The sequence below is a fragment of the Leucoraja erinacea genome, chromosome 17 (assembly GCF_028641065.1).
Source record: "Leucoraja erinacea ecotype New England chromosome 17, Leri_hhj_1, whole genome shotgun sequence".
NCBI classification, from domain to species: Eukaryota; Metazoa; Chordata; class Chondrichthyes; order Rajiformes; family Rajidae; genus Leucoraja; species Leucoraja erinaceus.
Genome location: NC_073393.1, coordinates 40,830,052 through 40,855,983, shown reverse-complemented (window position 1 = coordinate 40,855,983; position 25,932 = coordinate 40,830,052). Strand labels below are relative to the sequence as shown.

At 44.3% G+C, this 25,932-nt stretch overlaps 1 protein-coding gene across 2 annotated transcripts in view; it reads right to left on the bottom strand.

Moving 5' to 3' along the window:
• Window positions 1-13,006: 13,006 nt before the first annotated feature.
• Window positions 13,007-25,932, bottom strand: part of tcf25 (transcription factor 25 (basic helix-loop-helix)) — a 50,895-nt gene continuing 37,969 nt past the window's right edge. For both annotated transcript variants that reach the window (XM_055649042.1, XM_055649041.1), the window contains exons 15-18: window positions 21,454-21,541; window positions 20,227-20,306; window positions 16,846-16,918; window positions 13,007-13,288 (exon numbers count right to left, since the gene is read on the bottom strand). In XM_055649042.1, the coding sequence (XP_055505017.1) occupies window positions 13,112-13,288; window positions 16,846-16,918; window positions 20,227-20,306; window positions 21,454-21,541 (418 nt within the window). In that variant the 3' untranslated portion in view covers window positions 13,007-13,111. The remainder of the gene's footprint in view (window positions 13,289-16,845; window positions 16,919-20,226; window positions 20,307-21,453; window positions 21,542-25,932) is intronic.

Below are 25,932 nucleotides of genomic sequence, written 5' to 3'. Positions count from 1 at the left end.
CAGGGGATAGGATGGAGTAGATGTATGTGGAAATGAATTCAGTGGATCAGGAGCAGGCAGAAACAATGGGTCTGCCAGGGCAATTCTGTTTTTGGACATGGGTCGTGGGGGATGTTGTTTCTGAGAACTATTGTCTTGTACAAACTGCAGAAAGTGTGTTTTATTTTATACTGATCAAGTCCTGGAAATACACCTTTGAAACCTCTCATAGGTTTCGCTTACAACTTCATAATGTCAGCCATGAATCCACAGAGACATGCAATAAAACAGCAAGGTTCTCATCTTTAGCTTTCATGTTTACTTGAGTGTCCCCAAACAGATCCAAATTCAATAACCACCTTGTGACCACAAATAATCAGTCCATTGAAATAGATTACCCACTAATGCCAGAGGATTTTAACTTCCAGAGTTTCTTCTTAAATTTACTGAAATGAAAGTGAAAGGAATTAGTGTAGAAACGTGCACGTGGTTGGCATAGATACGATGAGTCAAAAAAAGCCTTTTACTGCTCTGTATAACTCTGCAAGTCTATGAAAATCGATCCAGGCAATATTTACCGGGTTTCCCTCATTCACTATCTTCATCACTTTTTCAAAAACAAGTTAGAAAAATATATTATTCTTTACTGCAAATTGTTTTGATTGTTCACAATATTGTCTTTTATAACTGATTAGATCATACATGGATGACAGACGCAAAATGCCAGAGTAACTCAGCGGGACAGGCAGCATCTCTGGAGAGAAGGAATGGGTGACATTTTGGGTCGAGACCCTCTTCAGACTAAGACACAGTCTCGACCTGAAACATCACCTATTCCTTCTCTCCAGAGATGCTGCCTCTCCCGCTGAGTTACTCCAGCATTTTATATCTAACTTTGGTGTAAACTAGCATCTGCAATTCCTTCGTACACATATTACACATAGGGTCTGAGTCATACAGCATGGAAATAGACACTTCGCCAACGTTCCCACACCGACACATATCCAGGTTTCCTCAAGGATCTTACCTTCTATTAATGTCAGACAATACGCACATGGTAAGCGAGATGTGTCTTAATGAAAAGAGGAATCAAATGATTTTCCTTCCATTCTATGACTAGTTTATCATTAAATATATAAATACAGAGCATAGATAAGCGCGTTCCATCTACTTCAGGACCTTTGGTTAAATTCCTGTCACTTAAGTGCTGGTGCTAAAGACTAAGTTAACATGCCAGCAAAATCTGGCCATCTCACGTCAAGAGACAGATACACTAGAAGAAATGGGGATATTTTGGACAGAATCAGACCCAAGAAAGTGTACAAGGTAAAGATGCGTTTACATACATGCATGGGTAAACCCCAGATTCCTAAACAGCGTTTGGTTAAACTGCAGGGCCATTAGCCATTTGGAATTGCGATGTACAATCAAAAATCTAGTAATTATGCATTAATTATGCACCTGGAATTCCCATGCAACCTGAACAAAAAATCTAAAATTATTAAGCAATTTGTTCATGAAAGTAAGATCAGTGAATTTTATTTCAAATATTATGTAAAATTAGTGTGAAAAGACATTTATAGTTTTAATTATTTATGTTTATACACAAGGGCAATCCAGTTATGAGCTGATTAGCAACAATATTCTCTGACGATTTGGCTCTTCACGTGATGGTGGTGGATTTATTTTGGATGTATTTTACATGAATACTGGTTAGTCTTATAATGTAGTGTAAATGTCAAGAATTGAGGGGGTTGCTTTAAGGTGAAACGGGCAAAGTTTAAAGATGTGCGCGGCAAGTTTTTTTTACACAGAATGGTGGGTGCCAGGAACATTCTGTTGGAGAAGGTGATAGAGGCAGAAACAATAGTGGCGTTTTAAGAGGCATTTAGGTCGGCATACGGATATGCAAGGAATGGAGGGCTATGAAACATGTGCAGGCAGATGAGATTAGATTATCCTGGCATCATGTGAGGCCCAGATATTGTGTGTCAACTGGCATTCTGCCGTGCTGTTCTTTTCTATGCTCTATGTAGAAATGCAGTGTAAAACTGTTATTTAAAAGGGCAGGAGATGACATAATTCAGTAATTTGTTTAAAAGGTTCATGCATAGAATATGAAAGAATTTTGTTTTGTACAATTCTCATGGACTAGCACATTCATATAATCAGCACCCTTATTCCCCCAAGTTGCCAATGGCTGGGGCAAGAGCAATTACAGATTATTATCTCAATATTACTGCATACAAGATATTCAGGAAGTATAAGGGAGAAAGGCCAGTAACACTATTGATTACAGAGAATACAGCAGTGCTGGAGAAAAGTTGTTGCAGAATGATCAGACAGTACCTGGTCAGAATTGAGAAATGGGAGAGTAGCCAAAACTTTACTCGGACAATTTTATAGGCTACCAGACCAAGTGCAGACCCGTTGGGTCTGTTTCCCCAACGCGCGTTTGCGGAGGGGGGGAGGGGGAGTAGTTGCGGCATCACACTCACACTAACCACCCCCACAGGTGGGGGGAGGGGGAGACGGGGTGGGGAGAGGGGAGGGTGAGAAGAGGGGAGGGAGGAGAGAGGGGGAGGAGGAAACGGGAGAGATTTAGGATGGAGAGGAGAGAGGGGGTAGGAGGGCGATGGGGTAGGGAAGGGAGGGAGAAGAGTGTGGAGGGAGGGGGCGAGGGGTGGGGGGGAGAGAGGGGAAAGAGTGGGGGAGGGAGAGTGGGAGGGCGAGGGGGGAGAGAAGTGGAAGAGTGGGGAGGGAGAGAGGGGTAGGGGAGTGAGGGATGGGGAGGGGGAGAGAGGTGTGGGGGAGGGATGAGAGGAGGGATATGGGGTAGGGGAATAGGGATGGGGGAGGGGTGGGGGGAGAGAGGGGAAATAGTGGGGAGGGAGAGTGGACGGGGGAGGGGGTAGGGCCAGTCCATCTGCTCCCCATTCCCTTTCACCCCCAATGCTCTTTCTCTATTCCCACACACGTGATGACGCGCTTCGACACAAGCTGCGGGGGTGGGGGGGAGGGGCTGAAGGGGAGGTGCTGGGGCTGCTGCAAAGGCATATGTAAATTGATCCATTCCGATTGGACATCTGTGAGCATTGGGCATTGTGACATCACACGATTGAACGTTCACCAACATGTTATGGGTGAGAGCTGTTTTTTTTTAATTTAATGGGTGGGTTGGGGGGTAGAAGGATTTTATTAAAAATGTGTACATAAACACGACGAAATTTAATCAGGAGTGGATACTTGGAATGAAAAGTGAAATCTCTACCGAAATGGAAAAAATCTCGGCGTTTCTGCGTGTGATGATGGCGTAGCAACGAATCAAAGGCTGGCAACCACAAGTCAGGCAGAAACACACACACACACAGGCTGCCAACTCTCACGCTTTGAGCGTGACACTCACGTATTTCAGCCAATTCTCACGCCCTCACGCTGAAGACGGAATTCTCACGCTGACAGGCTGTCTTCGGTCCCTGCACAGCAAAGATCCTGTAGCGGAGCTATAGGATCTTTGCTGCACAGTTTGTCTCTTTGCGCCACATGACAGCGATCTGCACGGATTGGGGAAGCGCGTCGGTCCCGGACAGCGGGTGTCATCGCTTTTGTGCGCCATCTACGAGCGCTGTGCTTCTGGCTGCCGCGGCAACCTCGCTCCCTCCCTCCCTCCTGCCCAAAGATCTTATACCCCCGCTATAGGATCTTTGCTCACACGGCAGCGTCAGTGCCGCCAATCCACGCTACACACTGCCCGTCGGACTCCCCATTGGGCGGCCCGGGAATGAGAGGGAGGGGAGAAAGAGAAAGAAAAAAAGGGAGGGATGGAGGCAAAGAGAGACAGGGGGAGGGAATGTAGAAAGGGGAGAAAAAGGAAGCGTGAGGAAAAAGAGGGAGTGTGAGGAAAGAGAGGGAGGGGAGGAAAGAAAGGGAGGGGGAGAAGGAAAGGTGTGGGTGTCTGGTTCCCTGTGTGTGTGTGTGTGTCTCCCCGTGTGTGTGTGTGTGTGTCTCTCTCCCTGTGTGTGTGTGCGTCTGTCTCTCTGTGTGTGTGTGTGTCCGTGTGTGTGTATGTGTGTGTGTGTGTCTCCCTGTGTGTGTGTGTCCCTGTCTGTCTCTGTGTGTGTGTGTGTGTGTGTGTGTGTGTGTCCGTGTGTGTGTCTGTCTGTGTGTGTGTGTGTGTGTCTCCCTGTGTGTGTGTCTCCCTGTGTGTGTGTGTGTGGCTGTCTGTCTCTGTGTGTGGGTGTGTGTGTGTGTGTGTGTGTGTGTGTGTGTGTGTGTGTGTGTGTGTGTGTGTGTGTGTGTGTGTGTGTGTGTGTGTGTGTGTGTGTCTGTCTCCCTGTGTGTGTGTCTGTCTCCCTGTGTGTGTGTGTGTGTGTGTGTGTGTGTGTGTGTGTGTGTGTCTTCCTTTGTGTATGTGTCTCCCTGTGCGTCTGTTGTCACATCCTGGCCTTAGACAGGGCTGCCAACTCTCACGCTTTGAGCGTGAGAGTCACGCATTTCAGCCAATTCTCACGCTGATGACAGAATTCTCACGCTGCCACATCAGAGCGATCTGTGCGGTCTGTGGAAGAGGGTCAGTTGGCGGCGGTGAGTGACGTCGCATCTCTTCTCTTCTCTTCTTTCTTGATTGGATGTGCAGCTGCCGACAACATGAAGCAGCCGGAGATAAAACTAACCAGGTGAATCGGTTGTAAAACATGGGGGGGACCACAATGAGGCCAAACATCTAGGACAGGGTTCGGCAACCTACGGCACACGGGCTGAATCCGGCCCGTAACCCGAAAAAACCACGTTTTTTTTCAATTTGTTTTCGCAGGGTCGGGGCAGGTGAGCCGACCTGAGAACTGCAGCCAGTCCCTGGGACGCGAACTGATCTGTGAACGGCGGCCAGTCCCTGGGCACGCAGAATGCCAACTTGATCATTATGGACAAATTGGGCCAGCCACGTACATGTTGTATAACTCTGACTCTATGAAGATCTGAATGGGCTTAGAACGACCATTTAAGTAAAATTGCCCCCACTTTCCCCATTTTGATTCGTGAGATTAATATCCCTTTGCTCTGTTAACAGCATTAAAGTACTTATGAGGTCGTCAGGAAAGGGAGCATGTTATTTATTTTTAGTTTGCTTTAATTTGTTAGTTGATTGTTTGTTAAGTGTCATAATTTCTGAAAGTAACTTTACTGTTATATAGCAGTAATAAGTGATTTTTGTCCAAACAATTGGAACTTGCATAAAATGTTTGCATTATTGGCAGGACTGCCAACTCTCACGCATTGAGCGTGAGACTCACGCATTTCACAAAATTCTCATGCTCTCACGCTGATCACAAAATTTCTCACGCTCAAATATCTGCGGGTGCTGAAAGTTCAAAATAAAACAAAAATTGTTTTAGAGGTGAGTAAAAACCATGAGGGGAATATCAGGTGAATGCATAGTCTTTTCCCCAGGATATGTGATTCAAGCACTAGAGGGGATTGGTTTAAAGCAGGGCTAACAACCAAATCCCCCCAAATCGGCCTGCAGGATGATTTTGGGGGGCAAAAAAAGTAGTTTAGTTTCTCCAATGCAGATGGTGTGATAGGTGAGACACGGCGGCCGTGGTCCCAGCACCAACCCCTCTCCCACTTCCCCCCTGAGGCACGGCACACACCTCCCACCCTCACCTCCGGCAGCTCTATGTCCGTCGACCGCTCTGTCCACACCCCATGGAGTTTTAACCCCGGCCCTGAGCCAGGAGCGGACCGGGTGAGTGGGGGCGTTCCTGCGGAGCCTACACACCCTCCCCCCATCCTCGCAATTTCTCTCTCAACTCTCACCCAATGTTGGCAGCCCTGCACACACACGCACGCACGCACACAACACACACACACAGTTTTATATTATAGATAGATGATTTGTATATACTGTAAAGCTAATTTGCAGGAAGAATACAAGAATATATAAAAGTGATGCATCAGAGATAATAGGGGATTTCAACTAACAAAAGTGTGGCCTTGGATAGCAATAATACGCAGAGCAAAGGAGAGGAGTTATTAGTTCAGAATGGCACCGACCCAATGATAAAGTATGGGTGGACTCTATTCTGGGAAATTAGCCAAGACAAATGTAGCAAGTAACAGTGCAGAACATCCTGGAAACAGTAATCATAAGTCCCTAACCGCAAGGTCACATCTATTTCTCCAGAGATGCTGCCTGACCCGCTGCGTTATTGCAGCGTTTTGTGTCTATCTTTGGCATAAACCAGCATCTGCAGTTCCTTTTTATTCAATCATAATGCAATATTTAGGCCAGTTAGGGAAAATGATGAATAAAAATTGTTTAAATTTGTTTAGTTTAACTTAGAGATACTCGTGGAAACAGGCCCTGCGGCCCACCGAGTCATAGAAACATAGAAAATAGGTGCAGGAGTAGGCCATTCGGCCCTTCGAGCCTGCACCGCCATTCAATATGATCATGGCTGATCATCCAACTCAGTATCCTGTACCTGCCTTCTCTCCATACCCCCTGATCCCTTTAGCCACAAGGGCCACATCTAACTCCCTCTTAAATATAGCCAATGAACTGGCCTCAACTACCTTCTGCGGCCGAGAATTCCAGAGATTCACCACTCCGCACCGACCCCTGTACACTAACACTATCCTACACATACTAGGGACAATTTTACATTTTTATACCAAGCCAATGCTGTTATGTCATTTAAAATATACTAATAACAGGGCCTGTTCAGATAAACCAGAATCAAAACTATACGTCATTTGCAGGTCTTTGAAGGTGGAGTCATTTCAGTTATTGTGTTAGTTATTCTTACAAGGGAGGGTGTGGGGGAATAAGCCAATGCTCCCCATATGACCAAACTAATTGTGTTTAAATTAGATCACAATGGAAAAAAAAGTCAAATGGCAAATCTCAGATGGCCAACGTGAGTGAAAGCCAATTTGTTTACAGTCAATTCAGATAAGCAAAATAAGGAAATAAGGCAGCAGAGAGAAAGCATGAGAAGAGATCTATAGTAAACAAGAGTATCAAAAAATATTCTGTAGGTATACAAACAGAAAAAGCAAGGTTGCAAATATGGCAAGGGCAGTCAATGATTAAAAAGATAATCTACTCGTCTGAGGTACCCTGTATCAGTATTTGTGAAGGAAGAAAATACTGCCTATCAAAATAAGATGTAGCTAAGAATATGGATAGGCTAAGAATTCATAAAGGGAAGATGGCAGAAAGGCTAGATGCATTATGTGCAGGTAAACCACCTCCTCCTCTGTCGCTGAGAGCGTCGAGCGGGAATAGACTGCTCCGCTGTGTGCTCTGCTGTATGCTGACCACAATCACTGTCTTGATTGGATATTGGAAAAGGAAAAGTGTCCAATTCGTCTTCTTCCTGTCCCTGCCTATTTGCAATTAGGGGCCTCGCGTTCCATTTGGTGTTATCTTGGAGGAGGTACGCGTTCTCGCCGAATCTCCGTTTAATCTGTATCGGCTTGGAGAGTGCGCTTGCAAGCTTATGTTGCCTGTTAGAGCGGCGGATCCGTACCCAGTCGCCGACCTTGAACCGCGGCGCTCGTACTCTTCGTTTGGCATCCCAGTACGCTTTCACTTTTGCTCGTCTGTGCGCTATCATTTACGCCCTCGCTCTTGTGTCCGGATTTGGGTGCGATGATGGTTGTAGAGCATTTAATTTTGTTCGCAGGTTGCGCCCTATCATCAGCTCTGCTGGGGTTTTCCCAGTCAACGTGTATGGTGTGGATCTGTAGGATCGGAGGAGAATATGGATTGACTGTTCAAACGTTTTCCCCTCCGACATGCTCGCTTTTATGCTTTCCTTAATCACGCGATTGAATCGTTCAACCCCGCCGTTCGATTGGGGGTTGTGTCTCGACGTCCGCTGATGTTGAATATCGTAGTTCGCGAGGAAAGTGGAGAACTGTTCAGACATGAACTGAGGGCCATTGTCCGTCGTTATGACCTCCGGCAGTCCCCACTTAGTGAACAGCTTTTCGAGAATCAGGATGATCGAGCTTGTCGTGACTGAGAAACTAGTTGCGATCTCAGGCCACTTGCTGTGGAGATCATGTATTACCAGTAGAAACCGCTGGCTTCTTGGCGTAACTTGCACCTCTCCGAAGATATCGAGTTGCAAGTGCCTCCATGGTTTGTCCGGCCATGGGATTGGCTGAAGAGGGGCAGGACATGGTCTAGTTGCTTTCTCACAAATTGTGCATGCTTCACAATTTTTAACAAAATCTTCTACGCAATGATCTATTGCTGGCCACCACACTGCCTCGCGACACCGTTGTTTCATCTTAACAATGCCCGGGTGTCCTTCGTGTGCCAGTTGTAAGACGCGGTGTTGCAGTGATTTGGGTATAACCACTCGAGTTCCGCGCGTGACACATGTATCGTCAACCACAGCCAGTTCGTGGCGTACCCTGTGGTACGGAACCAAGTCGTCTGCTATCTCCTTGGGCCAGTCTGTCCTGAGATACTGGCAGACGATTTGCAGTGTGCCGTCAGCTGTCGACTCCGCTTTCAGCTCTCCCCGCGTCACGAGATTCGCCATCGCGTGCGAAATTACCGCGAGAACGTATTCGTCGATGTCGCTTGAAGCGTCGCTACCGCATGTGCTTGCAGGTGCCACCATTGGGACACGACTGAGCATGTCTGCGATGCGATTGTGTGAACCTGTGAGGTATTCTACATTGAAGTTGTACTGGTGAAGGCGATCGGACCATCTGTAGATCTTGAGCGGACCGTGTCCTGAGCCTGACGTGTCTAACAACGTAGTCTCCCGTATAGGTATACATGCCAGTTTTCACACGTGTAGATGCACGCTAATGCTTTGCGTTCCCCCATCAAGGCTGTGCTACCTGCCGATCACCAACCCCTCACACTCACCCCCTACGACGTGTACGTGGCACTGAGTAGGACTAATGCACGTAAGGCTGCTGGTCCTGACGGCATCCCCGGGCGCGTCCTCAGGGCCTGTGCTGTGCAGCTGACAGACGTCTGGACTGACATCTTCAACCTGTCACTTGCCCAAGCAGTTGTCCCCACTTGCCTTAAAACCACCTCCATCGTGCCAATGCCAAAACACTCCACTGCGGCAAGCCTCAATGACTTCCGCCCAGTTGCACTTACCCCCATCATCACCAAGTGCTTCGAGAGGCTGGTCCTGGCACACCTCAAAAGCTGCCTACCCCCCACACTGGATCCCTATCAGTTTGCCTACCGCAAGAACAGGAGTACGGAGGATGCCATCTCAACGGCACTTCACTCCGCCCTCTCCCACCTCGACAACAGAGACACTTACGTAAGAATGCTGTTCATCGATTACAGCTCAGCATTCAACACCATTATTCCATCAAAACTGATCACCAAACTCGGTAACCTGGGCATCGACCCCTCCCTCTGCAACTGGATACTGGACTTTCTAACCAACAGACCCCAGTCTGTGAGGTTAGACAAGCACACCTCTTCAACCCTCACCCTGAACACCGGCGTTCCACAGGGCTGTGTGCTGAGCCCCCTCTTCTACTCCCTCTTCACCTATGACTGCACACCTGTACATGGTACTAACACCATCATCAAGTATGAGATGATACAACGGTGATTGGCCTCATCAGCAACAACGATGAGCTGGCCTACAGGGAGGAGGTCCAGCACTTAGCAGCATGGTGCGCTGACAACAACCTGGCCCTTAACTCCAAGAAGACCAAGGAGCTCATTGTAGACTTCAGGAAGTCCAGAGGCGGCACGCACACCCCCATCCACATTAACGGGACGGAGGTGGAACGTGTTTCTAGCTTCAGGTTCCTGGGAGTCAACATCTCCGATGACCTCTCTTGGACCCACAATACCTCTACTCTGATCAAGAAGGCTCATCAGCGTCTCTTCTTCCTGAGGAGACTGAAGAAGGTCCATCTGTCTCCTCAGATCCTGGTGAACTTCTACCGCTGCACCATCGAGAGCATCCTTACCAACTGCATCACAGTATGGTATGGCAACTGCTCTGTCTCCGACCGGAAGGCATTGCAGAGGTGGTGAAAATTGCCCAACGCATCACCGGTTCCTCGCTCCCCTCCATTGAGTCTGTCCAAAGCAAGCGTTGTCTGTGGAGGGCGCTCAGCATCGCCAAGGACTGCTCTCACCCCAACCATGGACTGTTTACCCTCCTACCATCCGGGAGGCGCTACAGGTCTCTCCGTTGCCGAACCAGCAGGTCGAGGAACAGCTTCCTTCCAGCGGCTGTCACTCTACTCAACAACTTACCTCGGTGACTGCCAATCACCACACCCCCCCGGACACTTATTATTATTTATTCAAATCGTTTGCTATGTCGCTCTTCCAGGGAGATGCTAAATGCATTTCGTTGTCTCTGTACTGTACACTGACAATGACAATTAAAATTGAATCTGAATCTGAGTACTTGCGTTCTGTGGCAGTCAAGGGACGGGATGCGAATGCGATCGGTCGTTCGCTTCCCTCGATACTCTGTAAGAACACTGCTCCGATCGCTATACCGCAAGCATCTGTTGTGACGTACGTTTCAGCACCTGGGTCGAAGTGTGCGAGAACAGGCGGAGATGCTATTTTGTCTTTCAGCGTGTTGAATGCAAAGTCCTGCTCATCCGTCCATTCCCACTTGGTGTCTTTCCGTAGCAGCTTCTGTAGCGGTTCTGCGATCTGCGCGTACTGCTGCACAAAATTGCGGTAGAAGTTGGTGGTGCCCAGAAATGACGCTAGCTCTTTCACATTAGTTGGGGCGGGGATCGCGTTGATGGCTTGGACATTGTCCTGAGTAGGCTCAACTCCAGACGCTGTCACTCAGTACCCGAGAAAATCAATCTCGGATGCTATAAATGTGCACTTTGCTGCGTTGAGCGTCAAGTTGTGTTGCGCGAGACGAGCTAACACTGCATGCAGTCGTCGATCGTGTTCCTCCTTGTCCCTTCCATGGACCACGACATCAAAGGGAAGATGGCAGAAAGGTTAGATGCATTACGTGCAGGTAAACCACCTGGTCCATATAGGATGCCTCCTATGTTGAGTCATGGAGTGGAAGGACATTCCAGAAGCTCTGAATCTAAACTTCCAAACACTTAGAGACTTAGGGATGGGGTTTCTAGACCGGAAAACTGCAAAAGTTCAAAATTACCTTTGGGATAGAAACATAGAAAACATGTGCAGGAGTAGGCCATTCGGCCCTTCGAGCCTGCACCGCCATTCAATATAATCATGGCTGATCATCCAACTCAGTATCACGTACCTGCCTCCTCTCCATACCCCCTGATCCCCTTAGCCACAAGGGCCACATCTAACTCCCTCTTAATGAACTTAATAGCCAATGAACTGGCCTCAACTACCTTCTGTGGCAGAGAATTCCAGAGACTCACCACTCTGTGAGTGAAAAAACCCAGTAACTGCACATGTCAGTTTAACTTCAGCGATGGGGCATGGTCTGGAAACAGAAATCATGTGCAGAATTAGCAGGCATTTGTTGAAGCGTAGATTGATTAGAGAAATCACACATGGTTTGCGCACGGGTAAATTAGTGCCCAATTGCAATTGTCACTCTCTAACTAAAATGTGAAGTTTTAGAGAGAGATTACAGATAAGATTTTACAGAAAGATTCCAGGGATGAGGAACATTAGTTGTGTGAGTAGACCATTGAAGCAAAGGTTATTCTCTTTGGAATGGAAGTCATGAGGAGATTTAATAACGTTAATTACAATCACTAAGACAGAAAGTGTTCTCTTTTACAGTGGAGTGAGGAAAAAGTTAATGGTAATTGAGAAAAGAACCAAAAAAGGGGAAGTAACAAAATTATTTTGTTTTGCACAACCAATGATTACGTCCTGTCATGCCCTGGCAATAATAGTATTCTTCAAATAAGAGCTGGTGAATATTGTACCGTGAAATAATGTGAAGGCCTGTGGGGAGAAGATAGGAGAGTAAAGGGCCTGTCCGATGGGCATGCGACTGCATGCGGCAAGCGCGACCAAACAGGAAGTGGGGGCCGCGCGGAGGTCGGGTGATCCCGTACGAGTTGACGTGAAGTTCGAGCGAAGTCCGCGGGAAGTTCGCACTAGGCATACACCGTCAAGACGCTGCCAACGGCACCGAGACGGTGCGTATGCCCGTCGAGGCGCTGCGTACGACCTCAATGCGGCTGCGGGCCGGCAAGCCGTTGCCGCGCGGAAGACATTAACATTACCGTTCGGTTATCCTTGGTTCAGAAAACTACTGTTTACGTTTTTTTCCCCCAATGAGTCAATAAAATTCACCGGTCACAAACGGCAACAACCTATGATCTCCTGGCGACCCACTACCGTTGCATCTACTGCACGAGAATTCTCGCTACTCTCCATGGCGTTAAAATTCTGGTCGCCGCTAATTTTTTTACGTGTTGAATTAGCAGCGACCAGAATGCCGTTACGGCTTGTTGCGAGTCTGGGGGCACTACTCACGACCATGAAGGCGACTCCCTGGCAACCACCCGCGAACATGTGGCGACCGCATAGTCTCCTGTACTCATCTAAAAAGTGGCCTAATTGGGACAGGCCCATTAGTCAGTTCGTTTCCTGAACCTTGCAAGTGGTGATATTGCACTAGCTTTACAGGAAATGGTAGTATTTAAAAATCTATTTAAACAAATCAGAAATGTATTTATTTCTTTAAATCCAAGCTAAACGTGCAAACTATTGCAATGTTCTCATACAACTGAACTCTTAGATTACCTGTCTTTCTTTTTACAGCACTTGTGAAAAATGTAGTTTAATTTTACTAATCTCCATGTGTATAGTCTCTCCAAGACTGCAGTTAATATAAAAATGTAAATGTACCTACCAGCTGAAGTTTAGGTTACACTGTGAATTCTTCTCAACGAAGGTCATCTTGAAAATCTTCATTTGTTACTAAATATTTGCTAAGATACTATTTAGTTTTTTCTATCCTTTTGAAAAATTATACAAAACAGTTATCACTCATAAGTACAGGTACTATCAATAATATTCAATAGAACTAAATATATTTGCTTCAAGTTTTAATAAGAGTGTTTATATCAACTGTGGTGGAACATTGTTCGCAGTCATAGATACCACTGCAAGTAAAAGTTGATGGAAGATTTAGCTTCAGTCCCATTCTCCATCACCTTCACCATCACCATCTTGATATTCCTCCTGAGGTGGTTCTTGAAATCGGATATTTGCCAACATGTCCCTCATAGCAGCCATGAGTCGATTTACTCCCTGGTTCAGTTCATGTTGCTCTTCCGCACCCTCACCCTCCACTTGCTGTCTTCTGTCCTCCTGAAAAATACACATGCCAACTTGTTTTTGTATATGGGTAGTGAAGAAGGAAAAGAATACAAAAGTTACAAAATCACTTAGCTTGGAGGTTTAGTAGCTAATTATACTTCAACCGAGCCTATGGCAATCAGTTACAACTTTTTTGCGAACCTCTATTTCAGTGATCTTACTGTAAACATTTTATGATTACATTGGAAGGTGGGTTAAGAAAGTTGGTTCATGGAAGGTTGGTTAAGAAGGTTCAATTGTTGGGTATTAATGGTGGAGTAGCAAGATGGATTCAACAGTGGCTGAATGGGAGATGTCAGTGAGTAATGGTGGATGGCTGTTTGTCAGGTTGGAGGCCGGTGACTAGTGGGGTGCCTCAGGGATCTGTGTTGGGTCCACTGTAGTTTGTCATGTACATCAATGATCTGGATGATGGTGTGGTAAATTGGATTAGTAAGTATGCAGATGATACTAAGATAGGTGGTGTTGCGGATAATGAAGTAGATTTTTAAAGTCTACAGAGAGATTTAGACCATTTGGAAGAGTGAGCTGAAAGATGGCAGACGGAGTTTAATGCTGATAAGTGTGAGGTGCTACATCTTGGCAGGACAAATCAAAATAGGACGTACATGGTAAATGGTAGGGAATTGAGGAAGGCAGTTGAAGAGAGGGATCTAGGAATAACTGTGCATAGTTCCCTGAAGGTGGGATCTCATGTAGATAGGGTGGTAAAGAAAGCTTTTGGTGTGCTGGTCTTTATAAATCAGAGCATTGAGAATAGAAGTTGGGATGTAATGTTAAAATTGTACAAGGCATTGGTGAGGCCAATTCTGGAGTATGGTGTACAATTTTGGTCGCCTAATTATAGGAAGGATGTCAACAAAATAGAGAGTACAGAGGAGATTTACTCGAATGTTGCCTGGATTTCAGCAACTAAGTTACAGAGAAACGTTGAACAAGTTAGGTCTTTATTCTTTAAATAGTGCAGAAGGTTAAGGGGGGACGTGATAGAGGTCTTTAAAATGATGAGAGGGATAGACAGAGTTGACGTGGATAAGCTTTTTCCATTGAGAGTAGGGAAGATTCAAACAAGAGGACATGACTTGAGAATTAAGGGACAGACGTTTAGGGGTAACATGAGGGGGAACTTCTTTACTCAGAGAGTGGTAGCTGTGTGGAATGAGCTTCGAGTAGAAGTGGTGGAGGCAGATTCAATTTTATCATTTAAAAATAAATTGGATAGGTATATGGACAGGAAAGGAATGGAGGGTTATGGTCTGAGTGCAGGTAGATGGGACTAGGGGAGAATAAGTGTTCAGCATGGACTAGAAGGGCCTAGATGGCCTGTTTCTGTGCTGTAATTGTTATATAGTTATATGGAAAAACAAGCTCTTGGCCATCTATTTTATGCTCTGAAAATTCTTTCTCCAACATCAAGGCCGGAGTGTAAGAGAACTTAATATAAATATGTTTAAGTATTAGTGATACTAGATACATTTTTATGAAATAAAATGTTGAAACCATTTAATGGCATCACGCATTCTTTTCCACCTGCACCTGGCCAATACCATAGCTACGGTGAAGCATGGTAGTGGCAGCATCATGCTGTGGGGATGTATTTCAGCGGCAGGAACCAGCTGAGAATTTGGTGCAACTGTACTGCTCCAATACTTTGCATGTCTGCAAACTATATTATTGTAATGTTTAAGAAGGAACTGCAGATGCTGGAAAATCGAAGGTAGACAAAAGTGCTGGAGAAGCTCAGCGGGTGCGGCCGCATCGATGGAGCGAAGGAAATAGGCGTGGGTTATCCCCGGGTTCCTCCCACACACCAAAGATGTGCAGGCTTGCAGGTTAATTGGCTTCAGTAAATTATCACCCACGTGTAGTTTAGAGCTAATGTACAGATACAGTGCATTCAGAAAGTATTCAGACCCCTTCACTTTCTCCACATTCTGTTACATTACATTATTCTAAAATTGATTAAATCCATTTTCTCAACATCAATCTACACGCAATGCCTCATAATAAAAAACCAAAAACAGGTGTTTAGAATTTTTTGCAAAGTAATTTAAAAAAAAAAACTGAAATATCACATTTACATAAGTCTTCAGACCCTTTGCTATGACACTCAAAATTGAGCTGAGGTTCATCTTGTTTCCATTGATTACCCTTGAGATGTTTCTACAACTTGATTGGAGTCCACCAGTGGCAAATAAAATTGATTGGTCACGATTTGGAAAGACACGCACCTATATAAGGTCCCACAGTTGACAGTGCATGTCAGAGCAAAAACCAAGCCATGAAGACGAAGGAATTGACCGTAGACCTCCGAGACAGGATTGTGTTGAGACACAGATCTGGGGAAGGGTATAAAACAATTTCTGCAGCATTGCAGGTCCCAAAGAGCACAGTGGCCTCCGTCATTCTTAAATGGAAGAACTTTGAAACCTCCAGGACTCTTCATAGAGCTGGCCGCCCGGCCAAACTGAGCAATCGGGGGAGAAGGGCCTTGGTCAGGGAGGTGACCAAGAACCCGTTGGTCACTCTGACAGAGCTCCAGAGTTCTTCTGTGGAGATGGGAGAAACTTCCAGAAGGACAACTATATCTGCAATACTCCACTAATCGGGTCTTTATGGTAGAGTGGCCAGACAGAAGCCACTCTTCAGTAAAAAGCACATGACAGTCTGCTTGGAGTTTGCCAAAAGGCAGCTAAACAAGATACTCTGGTCTGATGAAACCAAGATTGAACTCTTTGGCCTGAATGCCAAGTGTCACATCTTGAGGAAACCAGGCACCGCTCATCACCTGGCCAATACCATACCTACGGTGAAGCATGGTGGTGGCAGCATCATGCTGTGAGGATGTTTTTCAGCTGCAGGAATTGGGAGACTAGTCAGGATCGAGCGAAAGATGAATGTAGCAAAGTACAGAGAGAACCTTGATGAAAACCTGCTCCAGAGTGTTCTGGGCTTCAGACTGGGGCGGAGATTCACCTTCCAACAGGACAACGACCCTAAGCACACAGCCAAGACAACGCAGGAGTGGCTTCGTGACAAGTCTGTGAATGTCCTTGAGTGGCCCAGACTTGAACCCGATCGAATATCTCTGGAGGGACCTGAAAATAGCTGTGCATCGATGCTCCCCATCCACCCTGACAGAGCTTGAGAGGACCTGCAGAGAAGAATGGGAGAAATTACCCAAATCCAGGTGTCCCAAGCTTGTAGCGTCATACCCAAGAAAACTTGAGGTTGTAATCACTGCCAAAGGTGCTGAGTAAAGGGTCGGAATACTTATGTAAATGTGATATTTCAGTTATTTATTTTTAATTACTTTGCAAAAATTTCTAAACACCTGGTTTCGTTTTTATTATGGGTTATTGTGTATAGATCCATTTTAGAATAAAGCTATAACGTAACAAAATGTGGAAAAAGTGAAGGGGTGTGAATATTTTCTGAATGCACTGTAGGTGATTGTTGGTATGCGCGACTTCGGTGGGTCAAAGTGCCCACTTCCAAGTTGTATCTCTAAAACTAAACTCACAACCTCCCTCTTATTTTATTCTTACCTGCAGATTAAAATTTGGCAACAAAGATCGAAAGAACAGGGACAGAGTATTTCCACCTGCTGCCTGATTGACCCTGAAAGATAAACTAATGTGATTCAACAAACTCAAAGATTAAAATCTGAAAAGCAATTACGTAACATATATTTACATATACAAATACAACATACACAGATAAACATATACATATAATTAAACATTTGAATAAAATCTCTATGCTGCAATTATACTTTGATGTTACAATCATGTGGATAGTCAGTTATAAAATCTTAAAAGATTTCTCAAATATCATTTAATCATTTTTATAAATCAGCTGTTTGTAAACAAAAACCACCACACTATGCAAAAGCAAACAATTTCAACTGGTAATCTAAAGTAAGAAGAGAAAGCTGTTAGATATACCTAGCAGCTTAATGGAGCCTCCCTTCCCCTCCATCTTTGCTTGTTTGATTTGTTTTTGTGTAATTAGGTTCATTAGAAACAGCAGGAGTCCAGTCCCAGCCCCACATGGCATCATTTATCAGATGAAACCATTTCTCTATGTAGCTATTCTCTTCTCAGTCAATTATTGGTTGATCTGACATTGGCCTCAACTCTCCATAAATTACACTGGTGTAGTAGTTTTTTACATGATACTATATTTTGCTTTTCTCAAAGTTCACAGATACCATAGAGGGCTGTCCAGTATATTTGTGAAAATTGGTTGAATTTGCAGTGAACAGCAAACAGGCAGTAAAGTGCCAAGCAACAGATGTGCTATTTGCAAAATGACTTTGACAAAAGTGTGCATGCGACTGAAATGTCCGATTCATTTCACACAAGTGAAAATCACTGAAAACAGAAAGAAAGTTAGCTTTATAGATGCTGACAAAAAATCTAATAGGTTTCATAGCAAATATATCAAATTACTCTCCTACAGCCGTCAATGACGAATTGAAATATGCCAGTAGGAAGATATGTCCACACCGAGACAGGCCCGTAATACAAACATCCTCCCTCCCCACCACACCAAGAGGTGGCAGAGGAGTGCTACAAGATGCCTAGTACCCGACTTGGTCTTTCAGCAAATGTTCAGCAAGATCATCCCATCAACGGAGGGCTCGAGGCCTCCGACCATGGGGAGAGCAAAGGGAGGAGATTGAACTTTTTTTCCGCCTTCCATCACAGTGAGGAATGTGGAGGAGTCACTGTGGTGGATGTTTATGTTAAAATGTGTTTTGTGTGTTCCATTGCTTTTCAGTTGTATGACTTGGCAAATGAAATTCCTCCTATGTTGCAAAACATACTTGGCTAATAAAATATGATTATGATTATGTGCTTGTATTTATGTGGCTGCTTCAGGTGATTTTCTGATTTGGGATACTGATCAGGACAGTAGGGATTTTTGCAATAATAATGCCAGTGAATGTCAAAGAGAGATGACCATTGCCTGGCAATTGTGCTGTGAATGATACTTTGCATTTAACAGGTTCATGCTTGAATGCTGTCAAAGACTTGTTGCACGCAGGTATGGACTGTTCTATTTTCTAGGGATTTGCAACCGGGATTGAACATTGTGCAATTATGAGAGAAGATAATCACTTCCATTCTAACGGGTGGAAAAAAATCATTGTTGAAGCAGTTGAAGACAGTTGGGCGAGAACACTGTTCCAAGGAACCTCTGCAGTGATGTCCTGGGGCTGCGATAACCTACCTCTTAATAATCACATTACTCATACCAATACTCCAATTCAAACAAGAGCTTTTTTTCCTCTTAGATAGACACCAAACGCTGGAATAATTAAACGGGTCAAACAGAATCTCTGGAGAAAAGGAGTAGGTGACGTTTCGGGTAGAGCCCCTTCTTCAGAATGAGAATCAGGGGAAAGGGAAACGAGAGACATAGACGGTGATATAGAGAGAGAGAACAAAAGAATGAAAAATATGCAAAAAAATAACGAGGATAAAGGAAACAGTCCATTGTTAGCGGCGGGCTAGGTGAAAATGAGTTACAGACAATGAAACTCACCAGGACGACAGTGAAACTAGCATAACGACTAGGGTGGAGGACAGATGGAGAGAGAGGGGATGCAAGGGTTACTTGAAATTAGAGAACTGAATATTCATATCGCTTAATTATAAGCTGCCCGAGTGAAATATGAGGTGCTGTTCCTCCAATTTGCGTTTAGCCTCACTCTGACAGTGGAGGATGCCCAGGACAGACAGGTCAATGTGGGAATGGGAAGAGGAGTGTTTAGCCACCCGGTTTCCTCGCCACCCAATGATTTTTACCAAGGTTTCTTAGTCCCTCACTGAGAAAGAAGTTCCCTTGATGCCAAGGAAAGATATTCTCACCTCACCTCAGGATTTCGGCTCTTTAAACAATGTCTGGAACAGAGTACTCCTGGCAAAACCCAGTTGTGCATTGATGAACAGATTATTGGCCAGAGAATGCAACTTTTACCGCTGTTATTTCTGGATAGTGGGTCTGTAGTACTGGTCAAGGGGTCTTCTGGTGATAGACACAAAATGCTGGCGTAACTCAGCGGGACAGACAGCATCTCTGGAGAGAAGGAATGGGTAACATTTTGGGTCGAGACCCTTCTTCTGGTGCATTGGCTTAGTATCTAATGCTAGAAATATATCAAATACAAGCTGTGCTCTATATAGTTTTGGCAGGAAAGATGTTACTACAGACAATGCACTTTACATTTATATTGAAACTGCTGGGGGCCGATATTAGGGAAGATTAGGAAGACTGGAGATTTCTTTGGGTTAGGTGCTGGGAAATTTAAATAGAGATTTATTAAATTCAGACTCCTACAAGAGTGCATGGTTGGTAGAAAGATTAGAAAGGGGATAAGAACTTTTTTTCATATGTGGAAAACTGCATACCTGGAGGTCGTTTCCTAATGTGGTCAATGGAGGAAGATCACTTTGGTACATTTTAAAACAACAGGTCAATGACCATAACCTAACAATCACAGGTTTGTGGGGTGGCACGGTGGTGCAGCGGTAGAGTTGTTGCCTTACAGCGCCAGAGACCCAGGTTCGAACCCGACTACAGGTGCTGTCTGTACGGAGTTTGTACGTTCTCCCCGTGACCTGTGTGGGTTATCTCCGAGATCTTCGGTTTCCTCCCACACTCCAAAGACGTACAGGTCTGTAGGTTAATTGGCTGGTATAAATGTAAATGATCCCTGGTGTGTGTAGGATAGTGTCCGGGGATTGCTGGTCGGTGCGGACTCAGTGGGCCGAAGGGCTCGTTTCCATGCCGTATCTCGAAACTAAACTAAAACTAAACATCCAATAGACAGACTAGACAATACTCTTTAACTTCATGCACACTCTAAGCTACTGGTTAATTTGGTTTGACTCTTAAAATTAATGCTAAGTGATCCATACCTTTCAGGTCTAGTATATGTGATGATCCCATCTAATGGAGGAAGTGGATCATAACCCATCACTGGTTGAGCAGTCACCTCCTATATAAGAAAAGCAAGAATTTATTTTTAGCACATATTAAGTCAAAGTGGTGCATGGGCTTGGTCTTAGGTGATGAAACATGAAGTATCTTTTCACCTATCAGGATAGTAAATGTAGGGTCTTAGATACTACACAGAAATACTTGCATTCTGCACACATTCTACATACTGACATGCCAGCAAGTTTAGGGTTTACACATGTGTATGGGAAAACAGGGAAACTTCCATTCCAAACTTGCTGACAGATTTTTGCCGGTGTTTCTCCAGACATTAGGCCTGTTGCAAAAACTTAATGTTTTAACATTAAATAATTAATTGCTTTAATAGACTGAGAATGTATGGGTGTCAGAAATATTCATATTTTCATTAGATTTTACAACTAGCCAAGCTAAAGGTGTAGGTAGACACAAAACGCTGGAGTAAGCGGGACAGGCAGCATCTCTGGAGAGAAGGAATGGGTGGCGTTTCAGGTCGAGACCCTTCTTCAGACTGGCTCCTAAGCTAAAGGTGTAGTTTGACTGAAATATCAGAGTTTTTGGTTTTGTTTATCACATAATGAATACACAGTGAATAAAAAAGTTAAAATTCAAAAGCATGACCCTCCTCCATTTGCATTTCAAATATTTATAAAATAATGCCACAAGACAATTCAAATGCTTAAGTTAAAGATTTTGACATATAAATAAATTGAACAGCTCAAAGTATTCTGTTGAAATCCCACCATTCCTGTGACTGAGACGATTGTTTCCAAGATTTCAACTCGGCGATTTCCAGCACCTCACAATTATATAAGACATGCTTGTCTTTTTCCTAGTACACACATTGTCAATTAATTAAAAAATGACCTTAGATCTACTCATTACTTTTAATACTCCATTAAAAGTAATGAGTAAATCTAAGGTCATTTTTTTAATACTCGAGAAGAGTAGGAGTATTAAAATGTTAGTAGGATTCTACAAAAAATACGCGGGTGGAGGACAAGACATAATTGTAACTAAATATCCTTGTGTATCTTCACCATTATGATTAAACCAAGGCGGTTTGCAGCTTACTCATGGGTTAAAATAATACCATTACTCATGAAAATCAAATGTTTTCCCAAATTATGTGGATAATGAATGTCAAGATTTTCTTTCGAGTCACTCACAGGTGGAAGGGTTGCAATAGCTTCCTTTATTTCTGAGAGAATTATGTGGCGATAGATGTTCCTGGGTACATTCTGGTATCTATTCCTCCTGGAATGGGAATAAAAATAACTTAATACAGTCTCAAAGGAAAAGATTATTACACTTTCACAATCCAAATTATCAGACACCAGTGTAGCCGGGGTGGAATTTACACCACGCGGGTTTCTGGCAAAAGCTCTCATTTCTTCCCACAGGCTTGGAGATTGGTAGATAAACTAGGTAATGTAAATTGCCCCTCATGTGCAAATGGTAGTCAAATCTGGGTAAGAGTTATTGGGAATGTGGGGAGAAAGATTAGCATAGGAATAATGTAAATGGGTGCTTGACAGGTAAGATTAAGGAAAATCCAAAGTAATTCTATAAATATATTACAAGCAAGAGGGTAGCTCGGGAGAGAATAGGTGTCCTTAGGGATCAAAGGGGTAAGAGATAGTGAATCTGTGAAATTATTTGCCACAGATGGCTGTGGAGGCCAAGTCAATGGATATTTTTAAGGCAGAGATAGAAAAGATTCTTGATTAGTTATGGGGAGAAGGCAAAGGAATGGGATTAGGGAGAGATAGATCAGCCATGATTGAAACGCAGAGTAGACTTGATGGGCCAAATGGCCTAATTCTGCTCCTATCACATGACCTAAGTGGGCAAGGTCTTAAATCAATACTTCATTGCATTGAGAATAGCAAGTTCAGGGAAGAAGGGAAATGTTAATTAGTATGGAGCTGGTCAGCATTCAAAGGAACGTTAGAGGTGTTGAAATGCAAAACAGTACATAAACCCTTAAGGGCCTGTCCCACCAGCATGCGATTGCATGCGTCTAGCACGACCAAACGGAAGCTGTGTTCGCGCTGAGTTTGCGCTAAGTTCGCGGTAAGTGCGCGCTAAGTACGCGGTAAATACGTGCAAAGTTCACGCGTGATGTACATCACCAATCAGCTGGGCAGGAGGCGGGCTGGCGTCGGGCGGTGACGTCATCGCGCCATGGCACGCCGGGCGGTGACGTCATCGCGCAACGCCACGTGCTAGGCGTACGCCGTCAAGACGCCGCATACGATGTCAAGACGCTGCTTACGGCGTTGAGACGTTGCGTACGGCCTCAATGCGCCTGCGGGCCGACAGGCCGTTGACGGGCGGAATTTTCGAACAGTGCAAGATTTTTGGAGCCCCGCACAACTCCATACGCCTCCGCCGATCGAAGTGGGACCGGCCCCGGGAGGCCGTACACCTCAAGCGACCTCGTTTGGTCGCGCTAGACGCATGCTATCGCATGCTGGTGGGACAGGCCCTTTAGGGTTGGATGAGATCTATCCCTGAATGCTATTGGAAACACGGGAGGAGATTGATGGGGCTCTGATGAAGATTTTTATAACCAAGTTAAATACAGGCAAGATCCAGAGAAATGAAGGATAGCTGCAGACTGCCAGGTTTTTTAGTTGCGACTGTCTGGGGGGGGGGGGGGGGGGGGGGGGGTTGAGAAGGAGTGGAGACACTTTTAAGAAGCCAGGCATCTTTTGATAAGCCAGAGATACACAGCTGTGAAGTTCGGCGGGCATTACCGGTCGGTTTTCCTTGGTTCTGAAAACTTGTGCTTACTTTTTTTTTTAGCTATTGAGCCAATGAAAATGCCCGGTCAGCAAAGGCGATTAACTAAAACTACCTACGACTATCTCGACTACCCATACCTACATGGCGACCCCACTACAACTGCACCTACACCTACAGGATTATCGATTTTCTCCATGGCGACCAATTTTTGGACCGCAGAAAAATTTTCAACATGTTGAAACATTTTCGGCGAACATACTGAGGCGGCGACTAGTTCCCAGAATGCGGGAACTTCTCGCGACCATGAAGGAGACTCACCAGAGACCACCAGCGAACATGCGGCGATCATGAGGCGAGCACAGTCTCCTGCACTCGCCGAAAAAGTCGCCTAAGTGGGACAGGCCCTTAATACTTTTTCTTTATCTAAGGGCAGCAGGTAACAACAGGCTGCTGAGTCTTGTATCAGTAGTAGAGAAATTATTGGGGAAAATTCTCAGGGTCAGGATTTAATGTACGTTTGGAGAGGCAGGGAATGTTTAGAGAAGGCAGTTCTGTGAAGGGAAAATCCCATTTTAATCATTTGAACGAGTTTTGAGGAGATAACAATAACTGATGAAGACAGGGCAGTCGATGTTGACTAATTAGATTTAGTACGACATCTCAAGGTTCCAGAGTAAGCGGGTTCAGAAGGTTAAAACACATAGGAGCAAGGCGAGCAGGCTAATTGCAAAAAAGTATTAAGGGCCTGTCCCACTTAGGCGACTTTTTCTGCGCGTGTAGGAGACTGTGCTCGCCTCATGATCGCCGATAAACAGAATAACGGGCTGATTAACCACACTCTATATCGTAAGATCCTATGATTTTAAGGCATCCTGTATTAGGACAAGTGATGAATCTATGATGGAACAAAAGCAACACGCTTTAATATTTTCAGCAATATCTTTCACTGGAAACAAAATGTCTAATGGTCTCTTTAAATAGCCGAAAAAGTTTATGAAACTCATCGGGACAGGAAACCAATCATTTTCTGAAAATACAAATGACTATAACTAAAAATGCTCAGCATGAAAAGAACAGTTGATGGCAAGATGGTTAACAGCATTGATTTTCAGAGGGATCTTAAGGTCCATGTCCACAGCTCCCTGAAAGTGGTAAAGAAGGGCTTTTAGTCTATGAGTCAAGAGGCCATGCAGCAACTCTATAAGACTTTGGTAAGGATACTTTTAGTGCAGTTCTGGTCGCCCCATTCCATGAAGGATATGGAGGCTGTAGAGGACGTGCACAAATAATAAATGCTGCCTGGATTAAGGGATATTCGCTATAGAGAGCCGTTGGACAAACCTGGATTGTTTTCTCTGTAACGCTGGAGGTTGAGGGGAAACCTGCTAGACGTATGTAACATTACGAGAGACATACATAATAGACAGTCAGAACATTTTCCCCAGGGTGGAATTGTCAAAGACCAGCGAGCATAGTTTTAAAGTGAGAAGAGCAAAGTTCAAACGAGATGTGCAGGACAAGTTATTTTTTTGCACTGAAGGTGTGGATGCCTGGAACATGCTGCCAGGGGGAATTGTGGAAGTAGTGGCATTTAAGAGGCTTTTAGATAGGCATAAGGATATGCAGGGAATGCAGGAATATGGATCATGTGCAGGCAGATTAAATTAATTTATCTTTACAGTTCATCATTTTCAGCATAAAGATGATGGGCTGAAGGGCCTGTTCCTGAGCTGTACTGTTCGATGTTCTATGACTCGTAATTAATGCAAATGTTTTAAGAAATAACTTTTTTTTAAATGGCATCCTGTTTCTAAGCATTAGTTCTCACCCAGTCTGCTGCTCTTGCATGTATATAATCTTGCTTTCTAAAACAGTCTATTTTTTTCCCCAAATCAACTGGTGAAGAAGAGTAATTTTTGCAAGTGTAATAATCTATCTGGATTTTTACACACTATATAAATATTTACCAATTGAAGTTGAATGATAAGGATGTTTCCTTTATAATTTTATGTATGATTAGAGAGTATGTCTGATTTTGGGTGCAATCTAGCAAAACCTCAGCCTGTTTTCCAAATAAACCAAGCCTAAATTTCCACTTGCATATTCATGGATGTAAAACCTTCCATAACCAATGCAAGCATAACATAGATAATCATTTTTATTGCTTTTTTGGATAATATTCCTTAATGTGCAAGATGTCAATTATTTCAGTTTCAGTAATATAGTTGAAAGCAAAGTCAACACATGTGTGCTGCCTGTCCCACTGAGCTACTCCAGCATTTTGTGAACTATTAAAGCAGCCTTATTTAAAAAAGGAATGTATTTTAATCAGTTTCTTTTAGAGAGCATTAAATGGCAAAAAAATCCAAATGCTGATAACTTGACACCAGAGTGCAGCCAGTATTATGGGTATTAATAATATTATTATTATTCAAGAATAATCAATTTTGAACCAATGTAGAAAATCACAGCAGTAGATGTGTGCTTGTGATGAACTAGGTGGGAGGAGAAAGAAAAGCCACCATTGTTGAGTTTGAAATGAAAAGGGGCTGGCAAGGGTTATTCCTGATTGTATCAGGAGTGCTTGTTCCAAAACCTCAATGAGGGGGGGGAAATGTGTCAGATGATATATAAATAGTGGACATGAAAGCAGAAATATACCAACCAGAGGGAAATTATGTAGCACGTGGAAGAAGAAAACTCACTGATAACAAGACTGCTATGACTTTGATAACCTGTGCACTTGCTGTCCAAAATAAGATGCATCATAAAAGATGAAACACAAAGATTAGAAGGGACACAGCAATATAAATGACAAAAATATTGCTGTAGTAACTTAGCATCTCCGGAGAACATGGGTAGGTGACGTAGAGTGGAAATGCAGTGAAGACCTGTCC